This window comes from Pseudophryne corroboree, chromosome 3 (genome assembly GCF_028390025.1).
Source record: "Pseudophryne corroboree isolate aPseCor3 chromosome 3, aPseCor3.hap2, whole genome shotgun sequence".
In the NCBI taxonomy this organism is placed as follows: Eukaryota; Metazoa; Chordata; class Amphibia; order Anura; family Myobatrachidae; genus Pseudophryne; species Pseudophryne corroboree.
The window spans coordinates 228726273-228742920 of NC_086446.1; the positions used below are offsets into that span (position 1 = coordinate 228726273).

General features: G+C 46.8%; 1 protein-coding gene across 2 annotated transcripts in view; it reads left to right on the forward strand.

Moving 5' to 3' along the window:
- LOC135055160 (adenosine deaminase-like) overlaps positions 1 to 16648 on the forward strand; it is a 233970-nt gene that overhangs the window by 2723 nt on the left and 214599 nt on the right. The window contains exon 1 of one of the 2 annotated variants that reach the window (XM_063958870.1): positions 16154 to 16237. The exons of the other annotated variant lie outside the window; for it this stretch is intronic. Within the exon in view, the coding sequence (XP_063814940.1) occupies positions 16217 to 16237 (21 nt within the window). The 5' untranslated portion in view covers positions 16154 to 16216. Of the gene's footprint in view, positions 1 to 16153; positions 16238 to 16648 lie in introns of those variants that run through there. 2 annotated transcript variants of the gene reach the window in all.

Consider the following 16648-nt stretch of genomic DNA (forward strand, 5'->3'; position numbering starts at 1 on the left):
CAAGGTCCATTCTCAACCTCAAATCTTTGAACAAGTTTGTGAGGGTCTCCAAGTTTCGTATGGAGACCCTTCGCTCTATTGTCCTGGCTTTGGAACCAGGAGACTATATGGTTTCCTGGATATACAGGATGCTTACCTGCATATCCCTATTGCCATGTCCCATCAGCAATATCTGCGGTTTGCTATTGGCAATCTCCATTACCAATTCCGGGCCTTACCATTTGGTCTGACCACGGCTCCGCAAATGTTCACCAAGGTCATGGCAGTTATGATGGCTTCACTCCGCCGTCGGGTCATCAGGATCCTGTCGTATATGGACGACCTGCTGATCCTGGCCAATTCCCCAGAAGTTCTCCTCCGTCATTTGGATCTGACGGTCCAGTTTCTGCAAGCCCACGGGTGGCTCATCAACTGGAAAAAAATCATCCCTGGTTCCTGCCCAGAGCATGGTGCATCTGGGAGTGTTGTTGGACACACACAACCAGAGGTTGTTTTTGTCACAGGAGAAAGTCCTGAAGCTTCAGGACAAGATATGTTGCTTCCTCTCTTGTCCGCGTGTGTTGATACACTCAGTGATCCAAGTACTAGGCCTCATGTTGTCGGCTTTCGACATGGTGGAGTACGCTCAATTTCATTCCTGCCCTCTGCAGAAACTGATTCTTGCCAAGTGGGATGGCTTGCCTCACCGGATCAGGTCTTGAATGATCTCCTTGTCTCCAGCGGTCCGTCTGTCACTGACCTGGTGGCTGCAGGACCGCCGATTGAGCAGGGGTCGTCCCTTCTGGATCTCCAACTGGGTCCTTCTGACGACGGATGTCAGTCTTAGGGGTTGGGGCGTGGTGTTGGAGCAACACTCTCTTCAGGGTCGGTGGACCAGGGAGGAGTCTCTCCTCCTGATAAACATTCTGGAATTGTGGGCAGTGTTCAATGCTCTGAAACTGGCCCAGCATCTGGTACTGAACAGGCCTGTTCAACTACAGTCAGACAACGCCACCACGGTGGCATACATAAATCATCAAGGCGGCACTCGAAGTCGCATGGCAATGATGGACGTGTCAAAGATTCTTCAATGGGCGGAACTGCCATATCGGCAGTGTTCATTCCAGGGGGTCCTCAACTGGGAAGCGGACTTCCACAGTCATTAGGACGTACACACCGGAGATTGGAGCCTTCATCCAGAAGTATTTCAACTCTTAGTGGACAAGTGGGGCTACCAGATGTAGACCTGGTGGCGTCTCGATACAATCACAAAGTTCCGGACTTCGGAGCTAGAACAAGGGATCCTCAAGCGGTGTTCGTGAATGCACTGGCAATTCCATGGAACTTTCGGCTGCCGTACATGTTCCCTCTGGTGTCACTCCTGCCCAGGGTAATAAGGAAGTTCAAGCAAGAAGGAGGAATCCTTCTTCTAATAGCTCCAGCGTGGCCCAGACGGCATTGGTTCTCAGACCTGCAGAGCGTCCTCTTCTGCTTCCGCAACGACCAGACCTCCTCGTTCAGGGCCCTTGTGTTTACCAGGATTTGGCCCGACTGGCTTTGACGGCGTGGTTCTTAAAGCTTCTGTACTGAGGGCCAAAGGATTTTCTGAGGCGGTCATTCAAACTATGTTGAAGGCCCATAAGCCGGCTTCTGCTCGGATTTACCATAGGGACTGGAATTCTTACTTTGCTTGGTGCATCTAACAATCATGACGTTAACAAGTTTAGTATGGCCAAACTTTTGGTCTTCCTACAACAGGACTTGGACTTGGGCCTTCGGCTGGCCTCCCTCAAGGTTCATCTTTCTGCCTTGTCGGTATGGTTTCAGAGAAAAATTGCGACTTTGTCTGATGTTCATACATTCACTCAGGATGATTTACAGATTCAACCTCCCTACGTCCCGCCTGTGGCTCTTTGGGATTTGTCGGTGGTTCTGGAGGCTTTGCAAGAGTCTCCGTTCGAACTTCTTGAATCTGTGGACCTTAAGTGGCTTTCCCTCAAAGTCTTGTTTCTGCTGGCTATTGGCTCTGCTAGACGGGTATCAGATTTGGGTGCCTTGTCTTGTAGGTCCCCCTATCTGATTTTTCATCGTGACCGGGCGGTTCTTCAGACACGCCCTGGTTATCTACCTAAGGTGGTGTCTTCTTTCCACCTTAACCAGGAGATTGCGGTTCTGGCCTTTGTCTCTCCGGATTTATCCTCCAAAGAGCAGTCTTTGGATGTGGTACGGGCTCTCCGTATCTATGTGAAGAGGACAGTCTCCTTTAGGAAGTCTGATTCTCTCTTTGTACTGTTTGGTTTTCATAAACGTGGCTGGCCTGCTAACAAGCAGACCTTGGCCAGATGGATTAGAATGGTGATTGCACATGCTTATGTACAGGCTGACCTTCCAGCTCCTGCTACCATCAAATCCCATTCTACTCGGTCTGTTGGACCTTCTTGGGCGGCTTGCCGTGGTGCGACCCTTGAACAATTGTGCAAGGTGGTTACGTGGTCCTCAGTGAACACGTTCATAAGGTTCTATGCCTTCAATACTTCTGCCTCCCAGGATGCTTCCTTTGGACGCCGGGTTTTTGTGCCCGCTACAGTGTGCCCTCTCCCCTAAGGAACTGCTTTAGTACATCCCTGATGTTATTCCCTGTGGAATACCAGTGTACCCCACTGCAGAAAAGGAGATTTATGGTAAGAACTTACCTTTGTTAATTCCACCCTGATGCACTTAGCTTCTTTGGGTTGGTATGGCATTAGCCGCTGATACCTTCTCCTGTCGTGAGAATGTGGTGTCTGTGGTTACTAACTGTTGTCGTCTCTTTTACCTGCTACTGCATTGCACTGGTTAACAAAACTGAGCTCCTGTGCATGGAGGCGGGGTTATAGAGGAGGCGGCGCTGAGCATTTTGGGAACAGTCAAAGCCTTTAGCCTGTTGGTGCCACGGATCAAGATCCTACTCTACACCCCGATGTTATTCCCTGTGGAATCCAGTGTACCTCGCAGAAAGAGATTTAACAAAGGTAAGTTCTTTCCATAAATCTCCTTTTTAATTCTTCTTTTACTGTATCCCCTTTCAATGAGACATTCCTTGAGTTCCCTATTTCTGTTTTTAAAGGTTTGCAATTCCTACGTAATCTAAGAAATTCCCCTTTTGGAATGTTATTAATAGTAGGTGGAAAGTGGGAGCTCCTATTGTGAAGTAAGCTTTTCGTAGCTTTTGTTTTCCTGAAGGAAGAGATCCATGGATAATTCTCCTTTCTTGTTGCGAGTTATCTTGAGATCTCGGAGGTGAGGTGCAGATTCAAATTGTTTTTATTAAGCACTCCAATAAATTGTTTTAATTTTTCCTCTGTATTATTCCATGTTAGTAGTATGTCATCTATATATCTTAGCCAAATTACTGCATGTTGTGTGAAGGTCTCATTAGCTTCACAAAAAAAAAACTCCCTTTCCCATCAATCTAGATATATATTTGCGTAAATTGGTGCACAGGCTGCCCCCATGGCCGTACCACGTGTTTGGAGGTAAAACTTGTCGGATAACGTGAAGTAATTTTTCTTTAAAACGAATTCCAGTAATTCAATTAAGATGTCATCAAAATCATTGATACCTTTCATTTGCAACAAATATTTGATTGCCATGATACCAGTATCATGATTGATACTGGTGTAGAGGGATTCAACATCAAGGGATGCCAAGAAATATCCCTCTTCAACCTTGATGCCCTGTATCTTCCGTAAGACATCAGGTGTATCTTGGACATAAGAGGGTAAACTGATGACATGTTCTTTAAGGTGAAGATCTAAGAAATTACTCCCTTGTTCCACGAGACCTCCAATGTCTGATACAGTGGGTCTTCCTGGTGGGTTATCCCTATGTTTGTGCATCTTAGGCAACAAATAAAAAGTTGGAACCTTGGGGTTTTCAATCTTAAAGTATTGAAGTTCATGCTTTGTGATAGAAAGGGCTTTCACAAATGGTACTATCATTCTGATATATACTGTAGTGCCAGGTAGTTGATGGTAGGGTTAAATAAGAGACTTGTGTAACAGGAGGTGTCATTCAGTTGTCTACGGGCCTCGTTTAGATATTTTTGTTTCGACCAGAGGACACATTTGCTCCCTTTGTCCGACTGTTTGATAACCACATCATCCCATTCTTTTATCTCATGCAGTGCTTTCCTCTCTGATTTAGAAATATTGTCATTAAGAGATGATTTCATCATTGATTGACTTTCCAAATTATCTAAATCCTGGGACACCAATTCCTTAAAAACTTGTACCTCTAGTTACAGCTGGTGCACCGGCAGGCATCAATGGAGAGACAGCTGCACAGCGGAACTGTCATTTAGAATCTGGTGCTATCTGCGAGCCAATTGGAGCTCGCGTATGGCAGCCAATCAGGAGTGCCCGTACAGGTGTCTCCTGATTGCATGCTGGCCCATAAGCTCCAACTGGCTCACAAATAGCACCAGATTCTAAATGACGTTGGCACTGTGCCACTTTCTCGCCATGGATGCTTGGCGGCCCCAGCATAAAATTCACACATGCTGCTGTTGGAGGGTCACTGGGGGATGTAAGAGGCTGGGGGGGGGGGCTGTACTGTGGGGTATAATGTTACAATGGGCACAACTATTGTGTGGCATAATGTGTAAGGGGCATTACTACTGTGTGGCATAATTTGTGGAGGGCATTACTGTGTGGCATAATGTGTAAGTGGCATTGCTGTGTGTGGCATAATGTATAAGGGGCATTACTGTGTTGCATAATGTATAAGGGGCAATACTACTGCATGGCATCATTTGTAAAGGGCATTACTGTGCTTGTCATAATATGTAAGGGGAATTACTGTGTGGCATAAGATGTAAGGGCACTACTACTGCATTGCATAATGTGTTAAAAATGGCACTACTGCTGTGTGGTATAATTTGTAAAAGGAGTACTACTGAGTGGCATAATGTAAATGGGCTCAGTGTGGCATAATGTGAATGGACTGTGTGGGATAATGTTAATGGGCACTACTGTGTGGCATAACATGAATGGGCTCTATTGTGTGGCAAAATGTGAATAGGTGGCTCTACTGTGTGATATAATGTGAACAAGGGTCTCTACTGTGTGATGTAATGTGAAGAATGGGCACTACTGTATGATGTAATGTGAATAGGGGACACTACTGTGCAGTGTAATATGACAAATGGGCACAACTTTATGGCATATTTTGAATTGGGGGTACTATTGTGTGGCCTAGCAAGACCAAACCTTTTTTTGCGCACGCTTTCCTTGTTTCAATTATGCAGGAGGGCACCAATGTTCTTTATGTACACATAATGCAGTGGTGATTTTTCCAGCGTTAAAATAGGAAAATCACTGGGAAAATGGGTGCCACACCATTTTCCTGGAGTCCTGCGCAAGCGCACTAGTTTCTAGTACAGAGCTAGGGTCTCCTTGTGACCCTAGTACTCAGAATCTACTGCACTGCCGGCTGGAAAGGAGGTGGCCCAGATGGAGACTGCACACGGGCCCACTCCTCTCTTAATATGCCTCTGAATAAAAACATTTTTGATGTAAGCAGATTCACACACATGGGCCTCTATTTCCATCTATCTTTATGACTGTGGTTTAAATGAGGGCCTAACTTAATCACCCAACTAATAATCACCTAACTTCTCCCTCACATTTTGTGGGTGATTATTCATTTGCTATATTACGCTATGTTGCAATTTTATTTTTGTTTCATTTACATATGCTATAGATAATACATACACACCCATTAGGAGTAACATCACAAGAAAGTTCTGATGCTGGGACTTAATATACGTGCCACATCTTGTGTATTTTTATGTTATTCTGGTTTATTTTTAGAGTTGCGAAGTGTATCTACACTAAGGGGTATATTCAATTGATGTCGAAAGCTGCCGTCTGTCGAAAAGACGGCAGTTTTCGATTTTTTTTTAGGTCGGAAGGGGTTACAACCTATTCAATATATTTGACAAGTCGAGGAATTCGACTTGTTGAAAAGCACGTGGATCGGCGGAATAGCTGCCGATCCTTGTGCTTGTGTCGAAAACAGGGCCAAAACTGACAGGTTTTGGCCCCCTTTTCGACCATCTCAGTCCGACATAAAAATGCCGGACTGAGATGTGGAACCCAGAGGAGGAGAGGGGGGATAGCACAGGGAGAAGGGGGACAGCCGCGGGCAGACAGGCGAGATCAGCGCTACAGCACAGCGCTGCAGCAGGATGTCTCACAGCCGTGCCGCTCACGGCAGCGTCCACCCGGCTCCAGCAAGGTCACGCTTGCTGGAGCCGGGTGGACACTGCCGTGAGGTCGGGCAGCTGTGTGACATCCTCCTGCAGCGCTACTGTAGCGCTGATCTCCTCCGTCTGCCCGCCGGCTGTCCCCACTGGTCTCCCCGCGGCTCCTCCCCCTCTCCTACTCTGAGTCCATCATCTCAATTCGACTTTTTAAAAGTCGAATTGAGATGAGATTTGAATAGGGGTTGTCGGATCCATTCCGACAAATGCATGTCGGAATGTATCCGACCCTAATTGAATATACCCCTAAGGGGTAAATTTACTAAGATGGGAGTTCTATTTAAGATGGAATGTTCCCCATAGCAACCAATCTGATTCAAGGTATTATATTCTAGAAGGTGCTAGATAAATGAGAAGTAGAATCTGATTGGTTGCTATGTGCCTCATCCATTCTTAAATAGAACTCTCATCTTAGTAAATTTACTCTTAAGTGGTAGCTTTATAGATAGCGCCTTAGGAACCACTTTTTTATATTAATTTATTTATTTCAGATTTATTATTCTACCATCTGTAAACATACATTAACTATTGCAAAATAATTAATAATAATTAATAATAGAATGAAAAAAAAAAAGAGTATAACGCTTAAGTGGGGAATTCTGAGGGGCGAAGACATGCTCTTGGCCGAATCACTGTGGAAACAGCCACAGTTTACGGCAGCCCAGACTCGCACAAAATGCTTGCAGCCCCATAGGGTAGTGAGCACTTTCGTGTGTATTTGGGATTCTGCCGGGATGCTGTACCATTGCTGGCATTTAATCTCCAAATTTAATATCAAATTTGCACCATTCGCCCACAATTGAATTCCCCCCTACAACTGTTGACGAGTTCTATACTCTTACATTGTTTTCTATTAATATAATAACTTAATAACCTGCTGTGCATACCATGGGGGTCATTCCGAGTTGATCGTAGCTGTGCTAAATTTAGCACAGCTCCGATCATCTTTCCAGACATGCGGGGGGACGACCAGCACAGGACTAGTCCGCCCCGCATGTCAGTCCGGCCCACCCGCCGCACAAGTACAAAAGCATCGCTCAGCGGCGATGCTTTTGTACTTGAAGAGTAACTCTCTGCCAGCGCAGCTCCTGCGGCTGGCCGGGAGTTACTTGTCGCTGACCCGGGTCGCACCGGCTGCGTGTGACATCACGCAGCCGCTGCGGCCCGCCCCCTGCACGGTCCGGGCTCGCCTGCGTTGGCCGGACCATGCCCCGAAAACGGCAGATAAACGCCGCCGTGCCACCCCCTCCCGCCCAGCAAACGCCTCTGCCTGTGAATCAGGCAGAGGCGATCACTAGGTAACGACGGCCTTCGGCCATCTGGCATGCTCCGGCGCACTGTGGCGCTGGCGCATGCGCAGTTCCAACCCGATCGCTGCGCTGCAAACAACTGTAGCATGCGATCGGGTCGGAATGACCCCCCATATGAGATACCCACACACATAGTAGAATTGCCTCTATGGGAGGAACGAATTAGGGGTCTAATTCAGTAAGTATAGCAAATTCTGCTAATTACCAGAATTTGCTATCCTTTGGAACACATGCAGGGGGCCACCCATCGCTGGGCAAGGCCGCCCAGAATGCTGACTGGAGCCTCCCCCAGTTATACAAGCAGAAATTGAGATGCGTTTGCAATTTCTGCTAGTTAGCAGAAACTGATGAAGCTTCCTGCCCACAGGAGACCCGCCGTCATCTTCCTGATCGCGGCGGCTGTGTGTGATGTCTCGCCCCAGTTCGCTGTATCCACCCCCTGTTCGTGCCGCACCACCCCCGCAACGCTCCTTTTCCTCCCTGGAAATGTAGCATTGCCCACCCCGCAACCGCCTCTGCCTATTGCCAGGCAGAGGCGATCACATTTTCTCATTTTCTGCAGCTCCCACGCAGAAAATGCGGGAGCATGCGCAGGGGGATCACAGCGCATGTGCCTGCATCTTTTTCTCAGAAATTGCAGCTGGATTGCTTACTGCGATCCAATCTGAATTAGGCCCTAGGCCTAATGAGAAAAGCTACTCAATTAAATAGCCTTTTTCCTGTACAGTAAATCAGCCTGCTAACTAGAAATGTGCACCGGATATTTTTCGGGTTTTGTGTTTTGGTTTTGGATTCGGTTCCGCGGCCGTGTTTTGGATTTTTAAAAAAACCCCTCAAAAACAGCTTAAATCATAGAATTTGGGGGTCATTTTGATCCCATAGTATTATTAACCTCAATAACCATAATTTTCACTCATTTCCAGTCTATTCTGAAAACCTCACACCTCACAATATTATTTTTAGTCCTAAAATTTGCACCGAGGTCACTGGATGACTAAGCTAAGCGACCCAAGTGGCCGGCACAAACACCTGGACCATCTAGGGGAGGCACTGCAGTGTCAGACAGGATGGCACTTAAAAAAATTGGCCCCAAACATCACATGATGCAAAGATAAATTAAAGAAAAAAGAGGTGCAAGATGGAATTGTCCTTGGACCCTCCCACGCACCCTTATGTTGTATAAACAGGACATGCACACTTTAACAAACCCATCATTTCAGTGACAGGGTCTGCCACACAACTGTGGCTGAAATGACTGGTTGGTTTGGGCCCCCACCAAAAAAGAAGCAATCAATCTCTCCTTGCACAAACTGGCTCTACAGAGGCAAGATGTCCACCTCCTCCTCATCATCCGATTCCTCACCCCTTTCACTGTGTACATCCCCCTCCTCACAGATTATTAATTCGTCCCCACTGGAATCCACCATCTCAGGTCCCTGTGTACTTTCTGGAGGCAATTGATGGTGAATGTCTCCACGGAGGAATTGATTATAATTAATTTTGATGAACATCATCTTCTCCACACTTTCTGGAAGTAACCTCATACGCCGATTGCTGACAAGGTGACCGGCTGCACTAAACACTCTTTCGGAGTACACACTGGAGGGGGAGGTGGGGGGCAACTTAGGTAAAATAAAGCCAGTTTGTGCAAGGGCCTACAAATTGCCTCTTTTTCCTGCCAGTATACGTACGGACTGTCTGACGTGCCTACTTGGATGCGGTCACTCATATAATCCTCCACCATTCTTTCAATGGTGACAGAATCATACAGTATGCAGTGACAGTAGACGACATGTCAGTAATCGTTGGCAGGTCCTTCAGTCCGGACCAGATGTCAGCACTCGCTCCAGACTGCCCTGCATCACCGCCAGCTGAATTCTTAGCCTTTTCCTTGCAGCCCCAGTTGCGGGAGAATGTGAAGGAGGAGCTGTTGACGGGTCACGTTCCGCTTGAGTTGACAAGTGTCTCACCAGCAGGTCTTTGAACATCTGCAGACTTGTGTCGGCCGGAAAGAGAGATACAACGTAGGCTTTAAACCTAGGATCGAGCACGGTGGCCAAAATGTAGTGCTCTGATTTCAACAGATTGACCACCCGTGAATCCTGGTTAAGCGAATTAAGGGCTCCATCCACAAGTCCCACATGCCTAGCGGAATCGCTCCGTTTTAGCTCCTCCTTCAATCTCTCCAGCTTCTTCTGCAAAAGCCTGATGAGGGGAATTACCTGACTCAGGCTGGCAGTGTCTGAACTGACTTCACGTGTGGAAAGTTCAAAGGGTTGCAGAACCTTGCACAACGTTGAAATCTTTCTCCACTGCGCTTGAGTCAGGTGCATTCCCCCTCCTTTGCCTATATCGTAGGTAGAAGTATAGGCTTGAATGGCCTTTTGCTTCTCCTCCATCCTCTTAAGCATATAGAGGGTTGAATTCCACCTCATTACCACCTCTTGTTTCAGCTGATGGTGGGGCAGGTTCAGGAGTGTTTTCTGGTGCTCCAGTCTTCGGCACGCGGTGGCTGAATGTCGAAAGTGGCCCGCAATTCTTCGGGCCACCGACAGCATCTCTTGCACGCCCCTGTCGTTTTTAAAAAAATTCTGCACCACCAAATTCAATGTATGTGCAAAACATGGGACGTGCTGGAATTTGCCCAGATGTAATGCATGCACAATATTGCTGGCGTTGTCCGATATCACAAATCCCCAGGAGAGTCCAATTGGGGTAAGCCATTCTGCGATGATGTTCCTCAGTTTCCGTAAGAGGTTGTCAGCTGTGTGCCTCTTATGAAAAGCGGTGATACAAAGCGTAGCCTGCCTAGGAACAATTTGGCGTTTGCGAGATGCTGCTACTGGTGCCGCCGCTGCTGTTCGTACTGCGGGAGGCTGTACATCTACCCAGTGGGCTGTCACAGTCATATAGTCCTGAGTCTGCCCTGCTCCACTTGTCCACATGTCCGTGGTTAAGTGGACATTGGGTACAACTGCATTTTTTAGGACACTGGTGACTCTTTTTCTGACGTCTGTGTACATTATCGGTATCGCCTGCCTAGAGAAATGGAACCTAGATGGTATTTGGTACTGGGGACACAGTACCTCAAAAATTCTCTAATTCCCTGAGAATTAACGGTGGATACCGGACACACGTTTAACACCAACGCAGCTGCCAAGACCTGAGTTATCCGCTTTGCAGCAGGATGACTGCTGTGATATTTCATCTTCCTCGCAAAAGACTGTTGGACAGTCAATTGCTTACTGGAAGTAGTACAAGTGGTCTTCCGACTTCCCCTCTGGGATGACGATCGACTCCCAGCATCAACAACAGCAGCGCCAGCAGCAGTAGGCGTTACACTCAAGGATGCATCGGAGGAATCCCAGGCAGGAGAGGACTCGTCAGACTTGCCAGTGACATGGCCTGCAAGACTATTGGTTTTCCTGTCTAATGAGGAAATTGACACTAAGGGAGTTGGTGGTGTGGTTTGCAGGAGCTTGGTTACAAGAGGAAGGGATTTAGTTGTCAGTGGACTGCTTCCGCTGTCACCCAAAGTTTTTGAACTTGTCAATGACTTCTGATGAATGCGCTCCAGGTGACGTATAAGGGAGGATGTTCCTAGGTGGTTAACGTCCTTACCCCTACTTATTACAGCTTGACAAAGGCAACACACGGCTTGACACCTGTTGTCCGCATTTCTGTTAAAATGATTCCACACCGAAGAGGTGATTTTTTTTGTAATTTGACCAGGCATGTCAATGGCCATATTCATCCAACAGACAACAGGTGTCTCCCCGGGTGCCTGACTTAAACAAACCACCTCACCATCAGAATCCTCCTTGTCAATTTCCTCCTCAGCGCCAGCAACACCCATATCCTCATCCTGGTGTACTTCAACAGTGACATCTTCAATTTGACTATCAGGAACTGGACTGCGGGTGCTCCTTCCAGCACTTGCAGGGGGCGTGCAAATGGTGGAAGGCGCCACCTCTTCCCGTCCAGTGTTGGGAAGGTCAGGCATCGCAACCGACACAATTGGACTCTCCTTGGGGATTTGTGATTTAGAAGAACACACAGTTCTTTGCTGTGCTTTTGCCAGCTTAAGTCTTTTTATTTTTCTAGCGGGAGGATGAGTGCTTCCATCCTCATGTGAAGCTGAACCACTAGCAATGAACATAGGCCAGGGCCTCAGCCGTTCCTTGCCACTCCGTGTCGTAAATGGCATATTGGCAAGTTTACGCTTCTTCTCAGACGCTTTTAATTTAGATTTTTGGGTCATTTTACTGAACTTTAGTTTTTTTATTTTACATGCTCTCTACTATGACATTGGGCATCTGCCTTGGCAGACGACGTTGATGGCATGTCATTGTCTCGGCCATGACTAGTGGCAGCAGCTTCAGCACGAGGTGGAAGTGGATCTTGATCTTTCCCTATGTTACCCTCCACATTTTTGTTCTCCATTTTTTAATGTGTGGAATTATATGCCAGTAATATATCAATAACAATGGCCTACTGTACTGTACTATATATGTATACTGTTGGTCACCAAAATGCTGCACGGTAATACTATATATACTGCTCACAAAAATGCCGCACAGATATGGAATGGATACGTGCAGTGACACAGAGCTGCAAGATACAGCAATGGCCTACTGTACACAACTATATACTGTTGGGTCACCAAAATGCTGCACTGTAATACTATATATACTGCTCACAAAAATGCCGCACAGATATGGAATGGATACGTGCACTCAGTGACACAGAGCTGCAAGATACAGCAATGGCCTACTGTACACAACTATATACTGTTGGGTCACCAAAATGCTGCGCTGTAATACTATATATACTGCTCACAAAAATGCCGCACAGATATGGAATGGATACGTGCAGTGACAAAGAGCTGCAAGATACAGCAATGGCCTACTGTACACAACTATATACTGTTGGGTCACCAAAATGCTGCACTGTAATACTATATATACTGCTCACAAAAATGCCGCACAGAAAAGAATGGATACGTGCACTCAGTGACACAGAGCTGCAAGATACAGCAATGGCCTACTGTACACAACTATATACTGTTGGGTCACCAAAATGCTGCACTGTAATACTATATATACTGCTCACAAAAATGCAGCACATATATGGAATGGATACGTGCAGTGACACAGAGCTGCAAGATACAGCAATGGCCTACTGTACACAACGATATACTGTTGGGTCACCAAAATGCTGCACTGTAATACTATATATACTGCTCACAAAAATGGCGCACAGATATGGAATGGATACGTGCAGTGACACAGAGCTGCAAGATACAGCAATGGCCTACTGTACACAACTATATACTGTTGGGTCACCAAAATGCTGCACTGTAATACTATATATACTGCTCACAAAAATGCCGCACAGATATGGAATGGATATTTGCAGTGACACAGAGCTGCAAGATACAGCAATGTCCTACTGTACTGTACTACTATAATTATTATTATATACTGGTGGTCCCCAGTCCCCACAATGCAGCACACTGATCAGATATTTGCAGCACACTGAGCACAGATATGGAGCGTTTTCAGGCAGAGAACGTAGATATTTTCAGCACACTGAGCACAGATTATTTGCAGCACACTGAGCACAGATATTTGCAGCACACTGAGCACAGATTACGGAGCTTTTCAGGGAGAGAATGCAGCCACGTCCTCTCCGCTCAATCTCCAATGCACGAGTGAAAATGGCGGCGACGCCCGGCTCCTTGTATAGAATACGAATCTCACAAGAATCCGACAGCGGGATGATGACGTTCGGGCCCGTTCTGGTTAACCGAGCAAGGCGGGAAGATCTGAGGCTGCCTCGGAACCGTGTAAAATGGGTGAAGTTGGGGGGGGGGGGGGGTTTCGGATCTCGAGGAACCGAACCCGCTCATCTCTACTGCTAACCCACTGATTACACTTAAACTGCAGAACCAATGGGTTTCCCTCACATGTTAAACCCCTGTTGGTGACTCTTCGTGCAGACTTCCATCTCTGTGGTTTAACATGGGGGCAAACCCCGCTGATTGAATTTCCCAGCGCAACTAATTGAATTCTCCCCCTATGTCCCCCTATGTGGTATGGGATACGGTCAGGATTCGGGCGGTAGGAATACTGACGCCGGAATCCCGATGGGTGTGGTTCATTGGGTCGACCCTAACTAGGTAGACAGTAATTAGGTTGACCACTATTGGTCGACAGTGAGTAGGTCGACACCTGAAATAGGATGACGCGATCATCAGATTGACACAGAAACGGTCGACATGGGAAAAGGTCAACATGAGTTTAAAAAAAAATTGTGTAATTTTCTTTGTAAAGTGACTGGGAAGCCCAATAAGTGCACCGTGTCTCCTTGCATGGCTCCCTACGCTCGCCATGCTTCGGGCAAGGTGCCTCGCTCCACTACCGCTGTGCTCAACACAGGTTACTATTCCCAATCATAGTCCACGTGGATAGTAAAGTAAAAAAAAGTTTTTAAAAATTAATAAAAAAAAAAACCTCATGTCGACTTTTTCATGTGTTGACATTTGCCAAGTCAACATACTGACCATGTTGACCTAAAGACCATGTCGACCTAAAGCATGTTGACCTAAGTGAGGTTGACCCAAAGACCGGATACCAATCCCGACACTGCTCAGAATACTGGCTCAGGGATCCCTACATGGATTGAAATGCCGCTGCCAGGATCCTGAACAGTGGGATCCCAAACGAACGACTGCCAGAACACCAGACTGGTAAGCCATGGGAGGGCTGGGGGTTTGTGTGTAAGGTTTAGGCTGCAGGGAGGGTTTGGCTGCTGGGAGGGTTAGTAGGGTTAGGCTGCGGGAGGGGGGGGGGGGGGGTTAGAGTTAGGCACCATCGGGGAGGGTTAGGCTGTGAGAAAGGAGGTTTAGGGAAGTTAGGGATTAGGGGTAGTATACTTACCAAGTAGGTGTTGGGATCCTGAGCGTCGGGATGTTGCTGTCGGTATTCTGACTGCTGGCATCCCAAGCACCGGGATCTCAATACCAAACCTGTGGTATATACAATCTAGAGTCCCTATCTAAATCCCAGTAAGGTGATCTCCATATACAGATAGTTTCTATATATTTTGTGTGCTTGTGCACAGATATGTCTGGTATGCTGTCTCAGTAGGGTGATTGGCGTTAGAATGTTAGGTGTAACTGATCAGATTCAAGAGTCCCCTTGTGGGTGATTAGCTTACTGTATCAGTATCATTTCCACATTCACTTTCTAGTTACAATTTTTTTTCTGTTACTACAGTAATTGCAGTAAGGTAGTTTTGCAGATTGCACCAGGTGAGAGCAAGAGTGAGTGAGTGTGTGTCTGTCTCTGTGTTTCACTCCCATCCACACTGACTCTTGTCCCATGTCTCCTGGCTCCTCTCCTCCCCAAGTAAGTAGCTGTGTGTGTGTGGGGGAGGGCGGCACGCAGGAAGCGGACGGATGGGTGGGAGGGCTGCGGCCAAGCCTGGCGGGGGGGATGCAGGAAGGGGGGGAGGGATGCGGGCAGTGGGAGGCGGCCACAGTGGGTGACGAACAGCTGCGGTCATATATAGAAAATTTTGTATAGTTACTGAAATTTGCACATATGTTGTACAATATGACAACTGGCATATCAGGGTGCACAAGGCTGTGAATGGATTGCGCTGATTCCGTGCCATGGAGATGCAGACTTAGTGACATCATCATTCAGGGACAGAGCCGGGAGTGCGTTTAGAGAAAATAGGTTATGCCATGAATTGGTGTATAGCTGTAACTGGAATCGCTATCCAGTCAATACATTAATAAACAGCAGCACATATAAGATATAGTTCACCAAGGTAGGTAATCAATACCATTTCACACTAACACTGGTGCTATAGGGGGGGGGGGGGGGTAGTAATGGAATGCGTGCTCCACTGGTTTTGGGGGGGATGCTGTGCCGCCCCCAGCAGGTGCCGACCCTAGGCACGTGCCTTTTCGTTATTACGTTGCTTTATCCCTGTATAATTTTATTAAATTCTAGGATGCATGGATATTATTGAATTATTGTTAATATTGCAACAAATTCTCAGCTTACAATTGGTTATTGTAGGTAGCAATTCCTAGTAATTCCACAGGCTGCAATAATGCTATAAATTGTTATTTCCTAATAATTAAAGCATGCCTAATTAAGGCAGAGGTTACCAACCGCAGTCCTCAAGGCACCCTAATGGTTTTAAAGCTATCCATGGCTGAGCACTGATGGTTAAATCAAATTGACTGAGTTACTAATTAAGTCACCTGTGGCCAAGCATGGATATACTTAAAACCTGGACCATTAGGGAACCTTGAGGATTGCGTTTGGGAATCTCTGGCTTAAAGTAGGCTGACCATATTATCCCTTTAACCGGGGACACTCATGAATTACACAGGTTCTGTGGCTGGCTAACTACAAGCCTGCATTTTACCTGGTATTAAGCAGCCACAGAACCTGTGTAATTCAGGAGTGTCCCAGGTTAAAGGGATAATATGGTCAGCCTTATGTTACAGCGCATTGCTCTGTTCACAGACGCAGAGAGGCAATCATAGGTGTGACTACAGAGAAACTGTTACAGGGCTGCTATATGGCTGGAGCAAGTTTTGATGGCGCATACAATGGCTGTGGTAAGGTATGGAAGTTAGTAAGTAGGTCGGCAGTGTCTAGGTTGACCACTATTGGTCGACAGTAACTAGGTCGGCAGGGTCTCTAGGTCGACAGGGTCTTTAGGTCAACAGGTCAAAAGGTCGACATGAGTTTTTTATGTTTTTTGTGTGTGCTGTTTTCTTCGTAGAGTGACCAGGAACCCCAATTAGTGCACCGTGTCCTCTAGCATCTTCGCTCGGCACAGATTACCATTACAGTCGTAGTCCACGTGGATCGTTAAGTATGAAAAGGTTCGAAAAAAGGAAAAAATTGTGAAAAACTCATGTCGACCTTTTGACCTGTCGACCTAGAGACCCTGTCGATCTAGTTACTGTCGACCAATAGTGGTCGACCTAGATAGTGTCGCCCTAGAGACCGGATCCCCATACAAT